The sequence below is a fragment of the Patagioenas fasciata genome, chromosome 4 (genome assembly GCF_037038585.1).
Source record: "Patagioenas fasciata isolate bPatFas1 chromosome 4, bPatFas1.hap1, whole genome shotgun sequence".
Taxonomy (NCBI): domain Eukaryota; kingdom Metazoa; phylum Chordata; class Aves; order Columbiformes; family Columbidae; genus Patagioenas; species Patagioenas fasciata.
The window spans coordinates 16,650,847-16,671,436 of NC_092523.1; the positions used below are offsets into that span (position 1 = coordinate 16,650,847).

At 36.4% G+C, this 20,590-nt stretch overlaps 1 protein-coding gene across 3 annotated transcripts in view; it reads left to right on the forward strand.

Annotated features, from left to right (window-relative positions):
* The window catches only part of CC2D2A (coiled-coil and C2 domain containing 2A), a 57,934-nt gene that overhangs the window by 13,175 nt on the left and 24,169 nt on the right, over positions 1-20,590 (forward strand). For all 3 annotated transcript variants that reach the window (XM_071808584.1, XM_071808587.1, XM_071808585.1), the window contains 12 exons: positions 531-667; positions 2,163-2,294; positions 3,645-3,854; positions 5,802-5,908; positions 8,802-8,942; positions 9,359-9,515; positions 11,577-11,809; positions 12,722-12,899; positions 14,100-14,256; positions 15,330-15,477; positions 17,736-17,874; positions 18,660-18,863. In XM_071808584.1, coding sequence (XP_071664685.1) covers positions 531-667; positions 2,163-2,294; positions 3,645-3,854; positions 5,802-5,908; positions 8,802-8,942; positions 9,359-9,515; positions 11,577-11,809; positions 12,722-12,899; positions 14,100-14,256; positions 15,330-15,477; positions 17,736-17,874; positions 18,660-18,863 — 1,943 coding nt within the window. The remainder of the gene's footprint in view (positions 1-530; positions 668-2,162; positions 2,295-3,644; positions 3,855-5,801; positions 5,909-8,801; positions 8,943-9,358; positions 9,516-11,576; positions 11,810-12,721; positions 12,900-14,099; positions 14,257-15,329; positions 15,478-17,735; positions 17,875-18,659; positions 18,864-20,590) is intronic.

Here is a 20,590-nt window from a genome sequence, read left to right on the forward strand (position 1 = left end):
GAGCCCATACACACTAGTGAAATAATCCTGCTTTACAGAATTCTGCCTCCTGTTATTGGGCTAACATGACTTTTTAGGCATCTTCTGTATTTTGTACAGAAGTAGCTTAAGTGAACTAGTAATAGTAGCTCTGATTAATCTTGGTTAAAGTGTCACTTTACATGGGAAAGGCTTAGAAACGTTTCTCCAGTCAGATGTTGCCGCTAAAGGGTTTTTACACTGTTACACAGGTAACCATTAAAACTAAACTCCACTAAGTTACTTGAAGTATTTTTTTGTGAGGAAATGTTTAGTTATCTATTAAGAAGACTTAGATAGATTTGGACTGTGGATGTGACCCCATTTAAGAAAAGGACCTGTTTTCATTATGAGTTTATTTCGTTTTTTCTTAATTATGAAAATCTTTCTGACAGCATGCTTAATACATAGTGCCATTCGTTTTAAGAATGGCACAGGCTCTTAGAGAATTAATAAACTAGAACTACAGTTATAAGATATTTTACATGGTTTTCTATTTAATTTCTCATTAGTGCCCACTTCTGAGAAGATGCCTGAAAACGTGCAGCCTAGATACCTTGAGGATGAGGGTATTTACACAGGAGAAAGGCCCTTCATATCGCAGTCTAATCAGAATATTTTGGAAAACAGAATACTCAGACAGGAGAAAGTGAGTCACCACTGCCTTCTGACTTTTTAAAATCCTTTATCAGTGTTTTATTTTGTTATAGTTGAATAGATAGATAGTCATGGTAATATGAAGCTTTCATCTTTAAAATGTTTATCAGTATCAGGTGTCAGGAAATATGGATTTTTGTAGGAGTGTGTTTTAGTCTATCTTAATAGTCAGAGCACCAGACTAGGTCTTTGAAAACTGGTGTCTTTTCCTGGCTGTGTTCATAGTCTGCTGGGGAACAAATGACCTCCCTTGGCTGTGCCAGAGTTTAGTTGCCACTACAATAGGGGTAATTATACTCTACTTTTTTTAGAAAATGCTGTGGGAGCTAGTGGTATGTATAAAGATGTATGCAAGAGCTGGGTACTGTTGTTATTTATTAGAAGATCGTAACAAATGGAAGCAATGTGAAATGGCTGTTTTCTGTGTCCACTGAAGATAATACAAAGTTACAGATTTGTAGAAATTTACAGATCAGGCTGTAAGAGTAATTAAATGTTGGTATGGATGTTTTAGAATCCTTTTAGATTTTTAAGAATACCTTGTGGAAACACCCATGATATATTTTTATCCTGCTGTCTTATCCTCCTGTCCTCCTAAGATGTGTATTGTTCAGTATAGATTTTAGCTATTATACAGCAGTTGCCCTTTATATTTTATTATGGTGCTATGGATTCTCCATGGGCTAGCAGAGGTACTTTTGTGAATCAGATTGGGAATATTTGGATCTGAAGTTTTTGACTGGCCGGCATCAGTCCATTTAGTTTTCTGTTCTGCTTCACCATGTTACCACATTAATGTTTGGTTCTAGGGTCAGCTGAAACCAAGTATGGGAATAAGAGGGCAGACCAGCATCTTTCATTAGCTGTTCTGGTTTAAACTATTCTGGAATCCAGGTTGTGAGAGCAGAGGGATGAATTAGGAATTAAGACAACATTTAACATGTGAAGCCATAGATAGAAATTGGTGTATAAGATACTTGGGTCATCTGCTTTCATAGATGCTGTTTAATTAGTTCAGATTGTGGACTAGGAGAGTTGAGAAATGCTTTGATAAGTGATCTCTCTGAGCTGCCACTTGGCTCTGATTCTTTGCTTTATGATTTTTATAACCCAATTTAAAGATGTGAGTTGCAGTCTTGTGTAAAACATTACAATTTTTTCCATTTTAGTGATTTAAGAACACACGGCATTCAAATATGATGTGGTGTTTTGGTTTTTTTTTCTTTCAAATCTGTAACACTGAATATTGAAGGAAAAAATTAAGTATATTTGAAGTTTAAGCAAGGTCTTGGTCTTTTGATTTCAAAACATACCTACAGTATATTTGAAGATTTCATTCTGATGTCTTAGAAAAGTTTTGATTAATTCAATCTCAAACAATTCATAGTCACCTTTTCTTCCATAATTGCTTTTCATAAGAATTATAATTTTACAGGTTTTTTCTGCATAAAGTAAGAAACAAGATAAATTTATGTTTTTATTTGTAGGGGAAAGAGTGGTTTGGTGATGATGGCAAAATCTTAGCATTGCCTAATCCAATCAAACAGTCTTCTACTAGGCCTCCAATATTCTCATCAGAAGAAGGCATTGCACCAGAACTTGAAACAGTGTATAGAAAGGTAGGCATATTTCATGTATGTGGTTCCTGAGACCCAATATCCCAGTTCTTTGGCACTAGAAACCCTGGTGAGCTGAAGGGTTTCGTGCTAAGAACCGTGATTACTGACTGCTTTTTGCAGCTCCACAACTGGTCTTTAAATGTGCTCTACTTTTTCAAGTATATTCCACCTGTATTTTTCTGTAAAAATAATGCATACAAAAGGATGAAGAGTGTAGCTGGTACTGCTGGTTGAAATAGAAAAGCGACGGTCTATGACAAACTGCTTCAAGTCTGTGACTCACTAAAGTCTCTGTGAGGCACCCTTGGATATTCTCATGCCAAAGGAGGTTAGGTCCTATGTTAGTGTATTTGTAGAGGTCCTTGTGATAGAAGCTGGTGGGCAGACTTGGTGATCAATTTAGAGGTGAATAATTGAAGGGCATGTGCTTGATGGTTATGTTACAGTGATGAAACTCCTCCAAATTAAGTCTTTACATGCAGTTTGCTCATGTAGAAAGCAACTGATTTTGAGTTATGTTGCATCAGTCCAGACTTTTAGTTCTGTTTTGTTTGCTTGTTTTTCTCTCAACCACAGCATACCTACCCTGGCAAACAGCAGTTGCAGTGTGCAGTCAGTACAAATCAATATGAGATTGTTAAAACTACGCATCAAGTTTTAAGCAAACTTAAATTGTTGCGCTTGCTAGCACTTTATTGCCCCTTGGAAAAATGTGACTTTTTAGGCTTTAGAATAAATTGCTCTTTTGAGACACACAAGTGTTTCTTTCTGATGCTGTTCAGCCAGATTTGAATTCTGTCCTTTAATTGGTGCTGGTTACAAGTACACAATTTTCAGGACACATCCAGTATCACAGATCTGTGCAGGGTGTTTCTGCATACAGGAAAAGAGTTTGCAGCTTAGGTCTTAGTAGATGGGGAAGCAAAGAACACATTTTCTCTTCTGCACAGTCCAAATAGTCTAGAAGGAAAGCTGCTGAGAGATGGCCTGTTTGTCTTAGAGCTCAGTTCTAAGAGGAAATAAAGCGATTCTAAACAAACTGGTAAAAAGAGAACTAGCAGACTTTTTCTAATTAAGCGTCGTCGTCTTCTTTGCTCAGCAAAACCTGCAGTACAGGCAGATGGCTTCCTATTTCAGTCTCATATAGGCTATCAGAATTCTGTTGTGTAAAATACTCGCTGTGGTTTCATGCCACCCACTTGTCAAAGCAAAGTGGTTACCACAGAAGTCTTTATAGTTTAAGACTCGGTAGTTAGATGTAGGCAGTGCTAAATCTAAATGGGTCATTTCCTCTTTGCGAGATAGTTTTGTCAGGGCTTGTAAATCCATTGTATTCTTTTTTTCTTTCAGGCAATAAAAATGACTGCTGCCAATCAGTATCTTGTTGGACCTGGAGATTTTCAGGGACCGTGTCAATTGGATATTGATATTTCTGGACTGATATTCACCCATCATCCCTGTTTTAGCCGTGAGCATGTGTTAGCAGCTAAATTGGCTCAGTTATATGATCAGCATTTAGCAAGAAAACAGAAGAATCTTACCAAACTGCTCACAGACAAGGTATTTCCATTGTGTCACCACAGCTTATTGAGATAATGATGTGACAGTTTAAGGTAAAAGCTGAATTTGTTAGTACAATTTTAGTGTCAGAGTGCAAAATAATGATTTTAAAGCCATTTTAAAAGTCTTTTGAAATCTGAAAGGACAAGAATTCTTTAGAAATGTGAGGTAAATATTGTGATATGACTAGCTGTATGTAGTAGGGCTGGTCTGTTAAAAATCAATTTGATTATTAAGTGCATGGATATAAATTCAGATTTCCATAAATTAAAGGTGATGATTCTCTACAATAAGGGAAAAATAATAATTGTATGCAAAGTCATTTTTATATTACTGTAGTGACGGTTGATAGGTGCTGTACAGATACTTCCAAGTTTTTGGCATAAAACAATAGATTATAGTTCTAATGCTGGGCAAATAATTAATACAATGTCTCAAAATAATTCTTTGGTATATACTTTAGTCTGCCATTACTTTTTAAGGATTTGGTTTAGTTTTTCATGAAACAGCGGAACAGGACATTTGGGTTCTCCATACCTGCGTTACAGCAACCTGTGTGTGGAAGGGATTTCCTGAGTGTTTCCACAATATTTTGCTGGTATTGTAGACAACTGCATAATGTATATTTTCATGAACAGATTTTAACAGGGATTTTAATCACCATTCTGCTACTGATAGGCAGTTTTAAAACCTGTCTCCTCTTAACAGTCGTTATTCAATGGTCAGATTGTTGCAGCCAAATTGTTCTTATGCCTAAACAACTCTTCCTCAACAACTTTTCCCCTCCCTCCCTGCTATGTCCAAGTGGACTTCTCCATATCCAATTCTGATGCTTGTTGTTCGTATCTTGAAATACATCACCTTTCAGTTCTCATTTTGGTAGGTTAAAGAAACTGCACTTTCCATCTCCTTTTTTAAAACATGCTCCCCATGCCGCAGATGATACTCACAGCTTTCCATCTGTTCAGTTATTCTCTCTTTCAACATTTTTTTTAATACCAGTGAGTTTCATTTTGTGGTTGTGCATATATGTTTTCAACTGTATGCTTCCTGCACCCGTGTTACATTGTCTCTCCAGTTTGATAGATTTGTTTAAAAAAATTTTGTTCCATAATTTGTAATTTCATTGCTTCTACTTTTGGATGTAGCTCCTTTCGTCTCTTGTAGTGCCATTAGCTGTTCTGATTTCACCTTCAATATTATCCTTAAGAATAATATCCTTATTCTACAGCAACGTAACTAAAACTTTAGTTCCTGTCTTACTGTTGTTTCTTATTTTTCTCTCTTCTTCTGGCCAGTCATTTACCTTCTCTTATGTTCATAGTCATGTGTATTTTTGCTTTATTCTAAACTAGGTTTCTGCCTTCTATGTAATTATTTGATGCCTGTCTTCACATCTTAGTTAAAGGAGTGACAGTGTGGCTCCGAAAGTGCATTCGTACTGTAGCATTGTTCCCAGTTCTGTCTCATCCTTAGAAGTTCTCTTCCAGTTGTTACATGCAATATGTTGTGCTTAAATGCTTTGTTGCAAGGTACCCGGCTTCTAGAAGGCACTTATCAAATTCACAAGCCACTCATTTTTGTTGTTTATTGATTTTATGGGGTTACTTTTAGTGGTCCTTCTTAGGCCCAAAAAAAAACTTTTATAGAAAATGTCGTTTTGGCAGACTCACTTTCCCCCCACTCTTTGATTGCTGAGCTTTCAGAATAATCCCTAGATCAGTCTAGTCCCTTCAAAGTCAGTAAATCTGAAATCCCCAGGGATCCTAATTAGAATTAAATCTTGAAGAATCAGCACCTCACAGATATGGCAAATCCTCAGTACAGAATGAACACAATTCAGAGTTCTCTGTTCTGTAGTGACTAGCTCTTTTATGTCAAGGTGCATTACACTGTATGCCTCATAAATGTCAAACCATCTGTTAATTGTTTGTTTGTTTGTTTAAGCTGCATGCTTTGAGGAATGCTGTGCAATGTCGTATAGACAGTGGTGATGCTGGTGTTTCTAGTCCTGTGGCACAACAGAGCATACCTGAATACAAAATTGAGATCAGGTAGGTATGAATTCATTAAATAATTGCTTTTTTTAAATGGTATTCCTTTTTTCCTTTTCATACTGGTACAGAATATGATTCATATCAGGCTTTTAAATTCTCTGTAAGTAGCTCCAGAGGAATTTTGAGGGCTTAAGAGTTCTTACTGACAAGTTGAGTCAAAAATTATGAAGAAAATACAGGTTAGGCAGAAACTCTGGTTCAAATGTGGTCTGATTTGATTGCCTGTTATTAATTATTTAGAAATTATTTACTGGTGTGTTTTGCACAATGCAAATTTAATTAAAAGAAGGTTTCAGTAGACATCAGCTGGATGCATGAAGCTCTCACAACATTGAAAGTCATGTAACTTTTTTAACAGACAAAACCAATTTTTTTTTTTCCATCTTCTTCCTCATTAGACAACTGTTCTTAATTCACTTCCCATTATTAGGTATTCTGGCCACGGTTTTGCCAATGGGTTAATATACGTAAAATGGTAGAATTTTGGTTTACAATATTGCAGTTATTGTTCTTGGACAGTAACTGGGTAGTAAAAGTATATTACAGTTTTTGGCTTGATAGTGAAAGTTAGTATTATTTTTGGCAGATGGACACTGGTGAGCTCTAAGTGTAAGCAGTATGATAAAAATGAAGTTTTTTTGGAGATACATACTAAATAGCCTTTTAACTAATAGAATCAACCTTTTAACTAGTAGGTAATAAAAGTCTGAAAGGTATTCACAGTCTGAAAGCAGGCAATAATATATCCATTCAAATAAACAGAAGTTTAGACTGAATGTAGTTGTCACAGGATAATACAATATTAAAAAAACTTTAATAACAGTTCTATGTTCAGCCTTGAAATCTACATCTGCTTACACTTAAACAGCCACTCATTACTCTTAGTTTGGGAATTGCTTCTTCAGATTTTCATCCTTCATGTATGCTATCTTATCATACATTGATATCTTTGCACAACATGCAGGAGTCTGTAATATTTTATACTGGAAGACAAAGCCTTCCATTGAAAAAGGAGTAGCTTTTAATAATATTTTCTTCACACATCTGGTAACAGACTAGGAGCAGGAGGTGTGCAGTTACTGTACAGTACCTTGGAGACAGGAGCTCTCACCAGGCAAAGTATGAGAATGGTCATGAGAGGGTTCACTGTGGGCAGGAGATTCTGGATTTTGGCACTAACTCTGAGGCTTACTCGATGATTAATTCTAATTAGACAGAGTATTCCTTCTGGGTATCTTAAGTGTTTTAGTTTAGTGTCACGCCATTATGAATCAGGAGAAACTCAGCTGAAATCAGTGAGATCAGTGTTGCATAAGTAATGTGAGATGAGCTTGGCTGGGCTTATTCCAGGGCTTTTTGTATCTGTAATACTTTGTGGCCACACATCTGTTGTTGGAAGCTGTTACATGTGTGGGGCTCAGATGGGTTCAGGAAATTTTACTGTCATGGTGTTTAATACTAACTCGGACCACATATGTTGGTAAAAACATCTGACCTGCCTTGTCTGTCTTCCAACATTTCATTTCCTTGATGGTCAATGTAGTACACTCATGAGAGATTACAGATGTGAAGAGACTGTAGCATGGAAAATAATCTAATTGTTTCCTGCACCCTCCCAATAACATAACTGATGTGTACTCTGTCTGAAGATCAGAGCTGTAGTTTTCCATCCGTTTGGGAAGAAATGTCATCTGAATGCAGGAAACTTTTGCAAATCAGCGATTTCAGCCGTACTGTCCTTGTTTGCTGAGGAGGAAATGGATGCACACTGTGGATTGCAAGTTTCAGGCTCTTCTGGCTGGTGTTATTTTAACAGAGGTGATTCTCAACTGAAAGGTCCTGCTTCCAAATCAAATGCATTAGATAAAGTGTCATTACTGACCCGTACGTGCCTCTTTAAGCTTCATCTTCTAGCTTCATCTTGTAGACAAAGAAGAAGAGGTTTTTAAGCTGCATGGAAAAGTAATATTCAAACTGCTAACTCATGGAGAAATTACTCATGTTACTTTCTGGAAAGTCTGTATTTCATTTTTGTGTTTTTTGTTTTTTTGTTTTTTTTTTTTTTTACTAAATTTGCTTATGCTTTTAAATAATGTGATATATTTTTTTCTCTCAACTCTAGCTCGGCCTCCCTGTCTTCCATAATCTCTGAATATTACAAGTAGTAATGGTTTACATCTTCTGTTATTTTTTTTAAATCACATTATTTTTACTAGACACATTTAGCTACCAAGGTAATACTGGAAACAGTCTGTGCTTGAGCTGCATAGACATTTATGTCGGAAGTGTGTGCTGGTCATTAAAAGTGCTGATGAATTGCTCTTTTACAAACTTCAGAGAGTGGAAATGTGAAATACCAGTTCTGAGGGGGAAAAAAAAAGCCCTGTTAATTTTGTGTTAAGAATCTTGTAGGGTTGTCAAAGAACTTGAATTACTTTGTACATTATTGTATTACTTCATCTCTGCAAATCCTTTTTACTGGAGCTAGAAGCGTGTTAAGTTTAAAACATAACACGTAATGTGCAATTGTAATAAGCATTACTTCATAGCAGCAGTGTTGGTTTCCTGGGTTGTTGTTTACATGAATTGACTTCAAAATGTGTTTAATGATGTACAGCTGTAATAAGCTTTTTGGAAAACTTTGAGATCTCTGGAGAGTGAACCGTAATTGGAGTCAGATTGTCCAAACTGCAACAGACTAGAGTACAGAAGGAGATCAAATCCTACCATCATCAAGTCTGGGTTTTATGCTCCTTGGATTTAAACCACTGCAGCCATCAATCAAAGTGAAACCCACATCACTTGGCTTTTGGTATCGCACATTTTCACTCTTATTCCACTGAGTTAGACAATTCTGATTGATTTTGTGTATATGCATATATATTTCTAGGCAAACCAGAAGACTCCGTGATGCTGAACAAGAAAAAGACAGAATGTTGCTTAATACCATTATAAAAGTTTGGAAACAAATGAAATCCCTCCGTGACTTTCAGAAGTTTACTAACACGCCCATGAAGCTTTATTTGAGGAAGTATGTTTTGATAATGCTTTTCGTACATCATTTACCAGCAGTGGAGTTTTAATACGATTAGTCAATTTGAGAACTTATTCTTATATGAAGGGTGCAAAAGTAAGGATTCGAGTAGTGTCTGGAACTAGTTGAACCTGCCACTGTTCTTTTTGAGTTTGAGGAGGAAGGAAAGTTAACATAAGTAATTACTGTAAGAGAAATTAATTTCTAAAGGCTAATGAGTAAAGAAATAGTGATTATATTCATTCCGGATGGTATCTGCTATCAACTCTTAGACTATCTACACCAGCATTTTTAAAAAGAACACGCTTAATACAATGAAATTCATGGAGAAGTAGACTTATGTTATATGTTATAGACTTAATTGTAGCCCTTATGTTAATTTATGCAACATGTTGATAACTGTTGTTTTGAAGGGAAGAGGTTGATCAGAGGTTAGATGAAAAAGCATATGAAGAAGAAATTCAGGCTGAGATAAATGAATTACTAGAAGAACACATGGAAGAATATGAAAAGAAAATGGAGGAGTATAAAACTGAGCTGCGAGAGTGGAAATCCTGGAAGAAGGCACAGGTTTGTTAAATTATTCGGTTTCAGCAAAAAAAAAATTACTGAATTTTTCCTTCTAGTACAGAAAAAATTGAGGATAGTTATGTATAAATTTTATCATGTATTTAGATACATTCTGTCTGCTTAGAATTCATTAGTAAGTTAATTGTTAATTTAAAAATTAAATTGTGCTAGCTTTCTCTGAAGCATTGTCTTACTGCTATTGATTTTCAGCAGTTCTTTCTTCTTTACATTTGATAGTTTTGCAGCATTCCTGTTAAGTTTGTGTCCTTGCACATAAAAAACATCTATTAATTTTGTGTGTGTAAGCTGTGAAGAAAATAATTATGGGGTGTTTCTAATGAACAAGTACTTGATGTCATCTCATGTAAATTTATGTCCAGGAATGTCCCAAAACTGAAAAATGTAATTAATATTCTAGCCTTTTCCTGCAGAAAATATTTATTGCTAGTACTGTACTCTAGTTAAGGTCTCAGTCATGCTTCAAGGGGATATTGACAGATACAGGACCTAGAACAAACACTGCAACAGGAGGATCTTTCAAACAGCCTGTGGCAGTGCCAGTAAAATCAGACTTGCTTTCATAGGGGTGTGTGGCAATGTACTGGATACCCCACCGTAGGGGTGATTAGACTTGAATATAATTACTGCCCAGTTTGAACTTTGGATACCAAAGCAAAGTGCAGCTTAAGGAAATGCTTCAAATACAGTTTTTGAGAATATGGTGCATCTGCTGATACTTTTATGGAAAGTTTTTTCACATAGCAGCATCTGTTGCAAGGCACGTGAGATGTTTGAGGGGAAGCTGCTCTGCCAGTATTGGAAATCCCTGTTATCAGAACAGTAGTGGGCACTAACCTATTAGTATCATGTTAGTTGGCTTGTAGGATAAGATGAATAAATGTAAAGCCTAAAATGAAGGCAGATAATCTTGAGCATTGATTCTAAAGGGAGTTGTTCATCTACCTCTAGCCAGTGATGCCTTCACAAATACCATCGTGGGTGGTTCCAGCCAAAGCTGCTCTCAGCGTATTTTTATTGCGTTAGTCACAAACTGTCTTGAGAGGGAGATGATTATGTTTCTCTCCCTTTAGAGTGAAATATATTACACAAACCTTCCTTTTATGCTCAGAAATACTTTGTTTTATTTTACTCCACATGCTTTGTTGGTTAGTTGCTGCTGTTTGTCTTACTAGCACAGATCACATGAATCTAAGGAAGACACTAGAGGTAGAAGAGACTGGATATATTTAAGAGGAAATACAATGGGTAACATAAAATTAGGCCAAGAAAAAAAGAATACTTATTAACAAAAATATGTGAACAAGTTGTTTGGCTAAATACGTCAGTTAGTGAGGAGAAACTTTTTGCTTTCCTTACCTCCTCCTCTTTTGCTTATGGGAGTCTTAAATTAATGAAGGGTCTGGTGCTTCAGGCAAGCTGTACTTCCAAGTAATCCCTAAGTCTGGAAGAAGGAACTTGCTTGCAGTTGCTTAAAGCTGAACATGCATGTGAACACTAGAATTCTGCAGTTCAGGAGATGCTGAAAGGCACGTGGTGGTCTGTTTATTTGTTCTTCTGTTTGGCATAGAGGAAGGGGTGAGATTGTTCTGCTCATGCTGAAGATACTGCTAAGCTTGCGCTCCAGAGTTTGTGGCACACGTGCATTCAATGTGTCTGCAGACAATACGTCTCCAAGAACTGTGTCTACTATTTGAGTAACCTTCCTTCAATCTTAACAGAATGCACATGGTCACTCAGGCTAAATGAGAAGTCAGCTGCTAGCCAGAATGTTCCAGAAGCATGTTTTTTTTGTGAGTTGGTTGGGAAGGTTAAATAAATGTTTTGTTTGAAGCACATATTTTTGAAGCATCTGAGTGGAATGCACTGCTGAATTCTGAATCTGAAGTAGTACTATAAACTGAGAGAAATCTCATTTTTATATGTGGTGATTTTTAAACACATATGAGAAATGACTGTATAGTTTATCACTTGTGAATCAAGAGATCGAGAGAATACTGATTGAAACAAGTTCAGGAAGAACATTATTATTTTTATATGCAGAAGTCCAAGAAGAAAAAGAAAAAAGACATTCATGAAGAGGAAGAATCATTAGAAGATTGTGATCTTAGTGAGGAACGTGTAAAACCCATCCCACCTAAAATGGCCAGTAACCTGGAAATAGAGCAGCAGGTTAGAGAAAAAGCTGACAGCTGCAGAAGGAAACCTGGAGAGCCCGTGCTAATTCCCGAACTGATCCTGTCAGGAAGCATAACTCCAACTGAGATGTGTCCTAGGTAAGATATGTATTGGCCTGCAAATTACTTTGTTCATTATTTTCTGCTGTTACTTGTTAATTGATTGTTTGTACAACTTCAGAACCATGTGCTCACCATTCTCTTTAGCCTAGTGATAAAGCTTCTACTTCTAAAACTGATATAACTTATTTCATTTTCAAGTCACATGGAACCTTTTATATACCGGGCTTGGAGAATGCGTGTCTACACATTCCCTTTGAACTTTCTGATGATCCTTGAGCATCTGCATAGAACAGTGGTGTATATATAAAGAAGTTGCTTTCAGTGTAGACTCTAGATCACTTCCAGCAGTACCACTCTCACTGGTTGGTCTTTTGCACCAGATCAGAAGTATATTCAACAAAGGGAAAATAAAGAAATTGTGTAGTAAACCAGAGATTTCACTGTGGATAAAATAAACACATTTACTTGTTTGTGTTCCTTTCAATATGTACACACACACACAATTTAACAAACATCTAGCAGATTTTAGTCACTTAAAAACTGCTTTGTTTCATATTCAGTAAATAGCCTCATCAAGGAATATTACTTGGCTGTTCAGCTCCCAGTGACTAAAAGCTTCAAAATCTAAACTCAATTTTATATCATTTGTTGTGGTTTAGAGGAAGGGAGTAGGAGGGAAATTTTTTTCCCTAAAAAACTCCTCTTATATGAAGGCAGCTTTAGTGGATCTAAAATGTGACCTCTTCATTTTTAAATACTTTTACATTCATGAGAAGATAAAAATATTATCGAACAGTTGTTTTAAAGTCATTCCTGTGTGGTGACATTTTTAGAAGAATGATATTTTTATTTAGGCAACTTCTGTTCAAGGAATCAGATTCTCATTAATAATAACCAAAGAATAAAAATGTTAGAAATGATATGACAGCTTGTTTGACGTATTTACAGGGCAGAAGTTCTGCGACGAGAAGATGTGAAGAAACGCTCAGCATTTATAAAAGTTCTTTTCAACTCCAAAGAAGTATCAAGGACTGTTACCCACCCAATAAGTTCAGATTTCAGAGTTCACTTTGGGCAGGTTTTCAATTTACAAATACTCAATTGGCCAGAGAGTTTGAAACTGCAGGTAGATTATGATTTTTCATAGTAATTTTTAAAGAGATAATATGCAACAATTACTCCTGTAATGCTTGTATTTTGCTCTATGGTAGCACTGTAAAGACTGAAAAACTTCTGAAAGACCCTTTGTGAATCATCAGTCTTATACCCCTTCCTTGCTTCTCCAGTCACAAACTTTGCTGCTACATTTTTGATGCTTGTGTTGTATATATATTCATATGTTTATATAGATATGTGTTATATATGACATGCCTGTGGGCTGCATGGTAGAAATTAAATAATTGGGATGTGATTAAATATGTTAGTGGAGCAGCCTCTTAATTTTAGAAAAAGTGAATTATGTTGCAGATAAACTTTGCAAAATGTTTCTTTTAAAACATTATTGTCCACACAGTAAAATCATTGTAATGTTTGCTGGAGAAGGATAAGAAAAATTATTGCTAGTAATGTCCATAAATGCACTTGACTTGATCGATAGTGCCTCTTTGACATAACTACACTACCTCCATTCCAAGTATGAATTAATGGATTAGTTGTGTGAATAATTTTCAGAGCCAATACAATATGTTTTTAGGAGGAACATGGTCAGGATCCTGCTTCTCCTGATAGATGGCTTTTGCTGTGAGGTAACTTAGCAGTGGTGGTTCAAGGGAGAGTGTATATGCCTCACCTACTCTGTTTATGTAATGCACAAATTGAAAGGGAGAAGGAAGACCATCTTCTTGGATTAAAAATATCTGACTGGAGAAATAACTCGCATTACTCTGAGCCTACGACTGGCCAGGAAAGAGGGAAGCAGCCTGTAGCACTGGCAGAACAGGGACTGTGTGCCTTAGCCTGCATTTTGTGGGAACAGAATTAGTGAACCAGAATCCCTCTGGCATCTTCACTTGATGTCAGTGACTGTCACAAGCCATTGAATATTGTTCAGTGATGCTCATTAAAACCCAGAGTTTGTCGTATTCTGCTCAGATGCATTATAAAGTTGAGGAGGATATACTTTTAAGAAGAATCCAAACCAAGGTAGCTTGTGGTAGCTGAACTATCTACTAATTGGAAATTTTAGAAAGTAGATTGCCTTAAATGAATTATTTCATGCTTGAGCTATAGTAAAACCTTTTGCCCAAAAACCCTACAATATGTTTGCAACTTCTCATGAATACACGTGTAAATTTTTTACTATGTCTGTCACCATGTTTTTTTCTAGATATACGAAACAACAGGTATGAGCAGTACCACCTTGTTGGCTGAAGTGTTCCTACCTGTCCCTGACACTACAGTTCTGACAGGCAGTGCTCCTATGGAAGAAATAGAGTTCAGCAGCAGTCAGCGTGTGGTGCTGGACCATGAAGGAGTTGGGAGTGGTAAGGACTCTCAGTCTTTCTCAGTTCAATGTTTCTCCTATTTCTGAAAGCATGTAGCAGTAACAGGCTGGCATAAGTTTCAGAGTAGAAGTCATGATTCTTATTATTGAAGTTGCTGTGGAATTCTGATCTTGTATTAGTTTTAAGCCTCATATAGTAAAAATGTTTGCATTTATTATTTGGCTTGTAGTCTTGGTGGAACTCTACTAGCTTTAGAAGGTGTTTGGGGTATTTTTTAGTATTTAAGTAATCAGGCCTCTGGCTTGCAGAGCAAGCAGATGGTATTAATCAATATAGCTCCAGTGATTTTGATGTTCTAAACCACTGAAGAACTGGCTACGTAAATGTACGTGCAGATTAATTTTTTCTCTTCCTATTTGATTTGTTGACATCCTGCAACACATTTTATCCCTGAGAGTTTAGAAAGATAAATCAAGGGAGAGGTAGGAAAACGGGAAACAAGAATAATACATAGTAGCATATGGAACTTTCATGTTCATGTCATAAGTTTGAACATCATTATGAGATGACTGACTTGCATAAATTTGCCACATATGAAATACAGGTCAAGCTAGACTAGAATAGGTAAAAAGGTGTGGAGGAAATAAATGTGGTAAAAAATCATTACAAGAACTGTGTCATTGACCATGATGAGTGTATATACCATTGTATATCATAAAGCTTTAGGACTGACTTTTCAGTTCTGTATAATTCTTTTGACTCTGAATTTGTTTCCTTTATAACAGTAAGCTGAATCTGAAAATCAACAGAAATATTAAATAGTGTGCATCAGTGAAGGAAAAAAAAGCCTTTGGTACAACTTTCAAGGCATAGCCTTTCCTTCCAACCCAAACGGAAAGTTCGTCTGTAGGTGGAATGGAATCTTTTGCTCGTTCTGTGGAGCAGAGTCCTTCCCCACAGCGTGCAGCAGAATCAAGTTGTTTCACATTACCCTGTTTATATAAAGGCACAGGTTATTTGACTACCTATTCTCAGGAAGTATTTTTAAAGATGCATCGACATTGTGTTTGAATTCATAAATATACTATTTTGGGTTTTTTCCCCCTTGATAGGTGTGTCCTTTTCATTCGAAGCTGATGATAGCAACAAAATGACTTTAATGACCTCTGGGAAAGTATCCAATAGTGTCTCTTGGGCAGTGGGAGAAAAAGGAGACCCCTTAATTCCTCCAGTATCTCAGCAAAACACGGGCATTGCGAGGTAATACAATATGGATTTTCAGTGATTTGTGGGAAACTGATTATACTAGTATTTAAAAAAAAAAAAAAAAAAAACACAAACCTTTCATAATCAAGAATTTTTGTTATATTTTCCTTCATTTTAGATATTTTACTTTCTGCTATAACCCCCTGCAGATATCTTAGAGTACACATTTTTGTTAAATAGTTTCTATTTAGAAATTTTATCTTTTAATATTTATTTATAGACAGTATTAAGGTGATTAATTCACTTTTATGATTTTTCTAATTAAATATGTATATATTGGCAAGGAACTTTCCTGTAATCATTTTGCTTGTGATCAGAAGCTCCAGCTCTTTCTTATCTGAAGGGCATTTGGGGAGGCTATTGGGACATATGCTTTAAATTTCTTTTCTGTAATTAATGATAAAAATTACTATATGAAGGCAGTAGAAGTTAGTATGAGGGCTTGACACTGTTAATGTATTAATCAGTGAAAAATTTGCATCTGTTGGGTCATTCCAAGATAATACTCTTTCATGACTTTGCTCAATCAGAAGCCTGTTGACCTGCAGAAATGAGTACGTTATTCCATTCAAAACGATACAAGTTGCCCTGTAGTTGCAAATTGGACATTGTGGGTAATTTGTCCATTTCGTTGCTTTTATGTAATTCCAGTAAAGTCAAGATGATACATGAACTCTGCTTCTGTAATGACCTGAGGTAACTTCATTGTAAAGCCTTAAGAGTTTTCCCACACTGTTAACACTGAGCAAGTAACTCTTCCAGCTGATTAGATTGTCAGATTTTTGTTTATTTAGAGGATAGACTTCGGCATTCAAATCACTTTGTTACTATTTTTGACCCAAGCTGCAACCGTTTGAGTAATTTGGTGATCAGGATATGAGTAACCTGCTGACTTCAATGGGACTAGAATAGCATGAGATTAAAACATAAGGATGCATTCCCAAAGTCTAACTTTAAACTTGGGAGAATAATCGCTATAGTGAATGGAAAAATGGGGAATGCAGAAGGAAGTTAGCAGTAAAACATAAAACAGTCTTCTTTGAATCGCCCTCTGGAGATGAACAGCCCTCTGTGAATTTCCATTGTCTGTTGTGAAAACTGGAGACAATTTTTAGCTTTTGCTGCCCATTAGCTTTTCAGCACAATTGTGATTCAATGTGCATTTGTTCAAGACTGGTGTCTAAAGATACAACCTTGATGTTACTGCTGTATCTGCTGCTCCAGTAGCTGCTGGATATTTGGCTGATTCTAGCCAAGCATGAGAAAGATTGGTAAGTTCTTGAAGCTCGATTGAAGATATTCAGATAAGTAGACAACAAAGACTCAAATTAGCATCACTAACAAGAGAAGGGGCAACATCCACCTTTGGTGGTATTTGGCTAATAACATGCACGTCCTGCTGTGTTTGGTTTACATGGCAAGGTTTTGGTAACAATGGGCCTTCAGGATTGGCTTTTGTGAGACGATGCCAGCAAGTCAGCGTACAAATGGCCTCCAGGCTATTTGCCATACTTCCTTGCTACTGTGGATACAAGAAAGTGAGCAGGAGCATCCAAAGGATAAGGACTTGTGGTGTTGAGGAGGAGAACGAGCAGGGCTGCACCACAAGGGAGAAGCTGCAAGGGTGTCCCAGCGCAGGCGGGGCCCTCGGCAGCCACCTTGCGGTCCTGCAGGAGCTGAACAGGCCAGGCAGAGCAGGGTGACAGCACCGGTCCCAGGCGTGGTGAGGGGATGAATTGGGCCCCAGGGTCTATCCAGAAACAGCAAGGAAGGGGCAGAGACCGATGCCAGAATGCAGGTTTGAGAGCGTCATCCAGGAGACAGGTAAAAGACAGGATTTAAGACATAGCGCAAGTGAGGACTGTACATCTGAGAAGTTCCTTTCAGCATGGATTATCAGAACTTTTATGTTATCTTTCACGCTGTGAGGCAATTTATTTTCTTACTTTCTAGTAATCAGCAACATGGAATAGTTTAGGTGTACCATAAACGTGTCAATAATCACCTTATTACCTTGCATAAAAGTTTCCTTCCATCAGTTCCTTCATACTCCCTCCTTACCTTTGAAATTCATCATTCCCTCAGTTGCATATCTACAACTAAGAATTGTGTAGTAGAATCTACTGTTCACATGTGTGGGGAACTTTTTGTTTTGTTTTGTTTTGTTTTCTTTAAGGTTGTTTTAAATACTTTTTTATATTGATAAGTCGTATGTGTTTTATGTATAAGTTTTGACAATTCTGGTTTTTTAGTGCTTTAAAAAATATTGATGCTATTGCGTCCATTGGCACATCGGGCTTAACTGACATGAAGAAGCTGGCTAAGTGGGCAGTGGAAGCAAAACTTGATCCAAATGACCCAAACAATGCTGATTTGATGCAGCTGATCATGGTAGGTGGCTTTTTCAGAGCTATAGGGCTAATGAACCTGTGAAACACCTGGTCACCAGTACCTTCTCAGGCCATCTTGTATGCATTCCAGGGAGATAGTAGCATTTGAATTTGTGATAAACATACTTGTGTCAGTGTTAAGAAGCAATTTGTCCATTAAAAATATAACTTATTAATCCATTTAGTGGTGGGTTAATGATTTATTAATGAGTATGATTTATTGATCCATTCAGTAGTATTCTAGCGGTTAAAAATTAATATAAGGGAATATGCAAACTGATTTATTTATAAATTTTTAAAAAATGGATTTTGACTTTGTTGTTTCCTTGAAGTGCATGGATGTTGCCAGTGTACTTGTATAGTATTAAATTAGAAGTTCCTCATTAATGACAACTTCACAAAGAGATGTAGTGTATTGTAGAAGCTGAAACTTCTCTAAACATCAAATTAAGAAGATATTTACATAGCTGAAGTTGTGTTAATTAATTGTCTTTACCGTACAGCTTCCTAGGTTCCCCTGCTGTGTTAATAGTTTTCTTAATCTTTAATGTTTTGTTTATGTTGCAAAGAAATAGAATTTTATTGCATTCTTAAAGATACAACCTTATATATTTTGCTCAACAAAAACCTGCTGTAAAACACCTAGTGTGTCAGTGTCAGTTTCAACCCTCTCAATTGCTTTTGCTTAAAATTAACATCTTTGCAAGATGTAAGAAAGACTTAAAGTTATTTTATAGACATTTGTCATGTTGTATTAAAGTATTAATAATTTTTTGACTAATCTAGATTGCCACAAGTGGAGAGGCACTTGTTCCTGATTTCTTCAGACTGGAACAGTTGCAGCAAGAATTTAATTTTGTTTCTGATGAGGAATTTAATAGATCAAAGAGATTCCGACTCTTGGAGCTCAGAAATGGGGAGGTGGCAGAGTTCCGAAACTACAAGCAAGTCCCTTTACTTGAACGAGAAATCAGTGAGAAAATCTTCCAGGTAGAATGTTACCTGCAATATTTCTTTCTAGTTTTAATGCTAATAATATTTGACTTCCAGTTAAGTCAATTGGTCCCTTAAAGAATGTACAGCTATTCTGAGGAGTAAAAAATTAGAATTTTATTCCTTCCTGTTCTGGTGTTATTCTAATCTAGATAAATTCATTCCAAGGTACTATTTCCACAGCTATACTGTGTTTTATTTTCTCCTCCCACAGCAACTGATGTAAACACAAATTTTCTAAGACACTTTTGGTTTTTTTAAGGTGATTTCAAATATAGAATGGTAAGGCAAAGATAATTCAGGCTTAGGCTTATTAACTTTTGAGCCTTTTCTGTGGAGATTGCTGGAAGCAATGACTCTAACGAGAATTAAAAACACCTTCTGTTTTACTACAGCCTATGTTGCAGTTATTTCTGTTTCAGTACATTGTCTCAATTAGCTTACCTTGTCCTTGCCTGTTAATTACCTTATTGAAATGCAGTGTGTGCATTTTTTATTTGGGTCATACTTCAATTATTTTTAATCTTAGCTCTATTGTTAGTGTTAAGTCATGCGTTCTTTTGTTCTTTAGCAATTTGGGTGGCTAAGGAATATTTTGGTGTGTTCATTCCTTAGCAGGATCAGAATCATCTCAGATGCTGGCAACTGCTGCTTTATCCCTTATTCTTCTTAGATAAATTTCTTTGAAAAATTCCTTTTTTCCATTTCTTTTGCATTATATCTTTCTTTTAAAGATATTTATTAGTTTAATCATGTCTGGCTATTGTAATAAATATTTTTCCTTCTTAATTTTCAGATGAGTTTTGTATCTTTTATTCAAAGATGTGCCACATCTTTGACATACATTTCTGATCCAGCTGATTTTTATAGACTAACTTCCTTTGTTTCATGTTATCATTCAAAATTGAAAGCAGCAGTTTAAGAACTGGTATTGGGGTTTGGTTGGTTGGTTGTTTTGTTGTTGTTGTTGTTGTGGGGTTTTTTGTTATTGTTGTTTGGTTTTTGGTGGTTTGTTTGGGGTTTTTTGTTTGGTTTATTTTTTGTTTTGTTTTTTTCATTAAGGTTAAGTTGGATAAACTCATGATCACCCATTCCAAGTTCATTTCATATGACATAATCTTCAAAACTAAGTCTGAAGCAGTATTGTTTGCTAGCTGTTTCACAAAGTAGTCTGAAAATTTATAGAATCATGGAAATATTGTTTGGAAAATGTTGTCTGGAGGTCATCTAGTCCTGCTTTCCAGTGAAGTGGTGGGACTGTTGCCATCACTAGATAAGGTCAGCTGTGTATGTGTCTAGCGAAGTCTGGAAGACCTCTAAATGGGAGTTTCCATGGCCTTTCTGGGTAACATGTTCCAGTGCTGCGCTATTCTTCCAGTGATTATTTAAAACAAGAAAAAGGAAAAAAAAAATTATGTCAAACCTGAACCTTCCAAGTTGTGTTTAATGACTCTCTTCCCTTGTTATATTACCTGGAATTACAGAGATGTCACTCTCTTCATTGTAACTGCCCCTTGAACAGCTTTGGGCAGATATTGGATTGCTCATTAATCTCATCCTCATCAGACTAATTAAGTTGAACACCTTGTCCAGTGCAAGAAAGACACCGAAATACTGTAGCAAGTCCACCGAAGAGCTACCACAATATGTACAGGACTGCAGCACATGACATACAAGGAGAGGCTTTGGCCTGAGCAGGAAAGGCTAAGGAGGCATCTAGACAC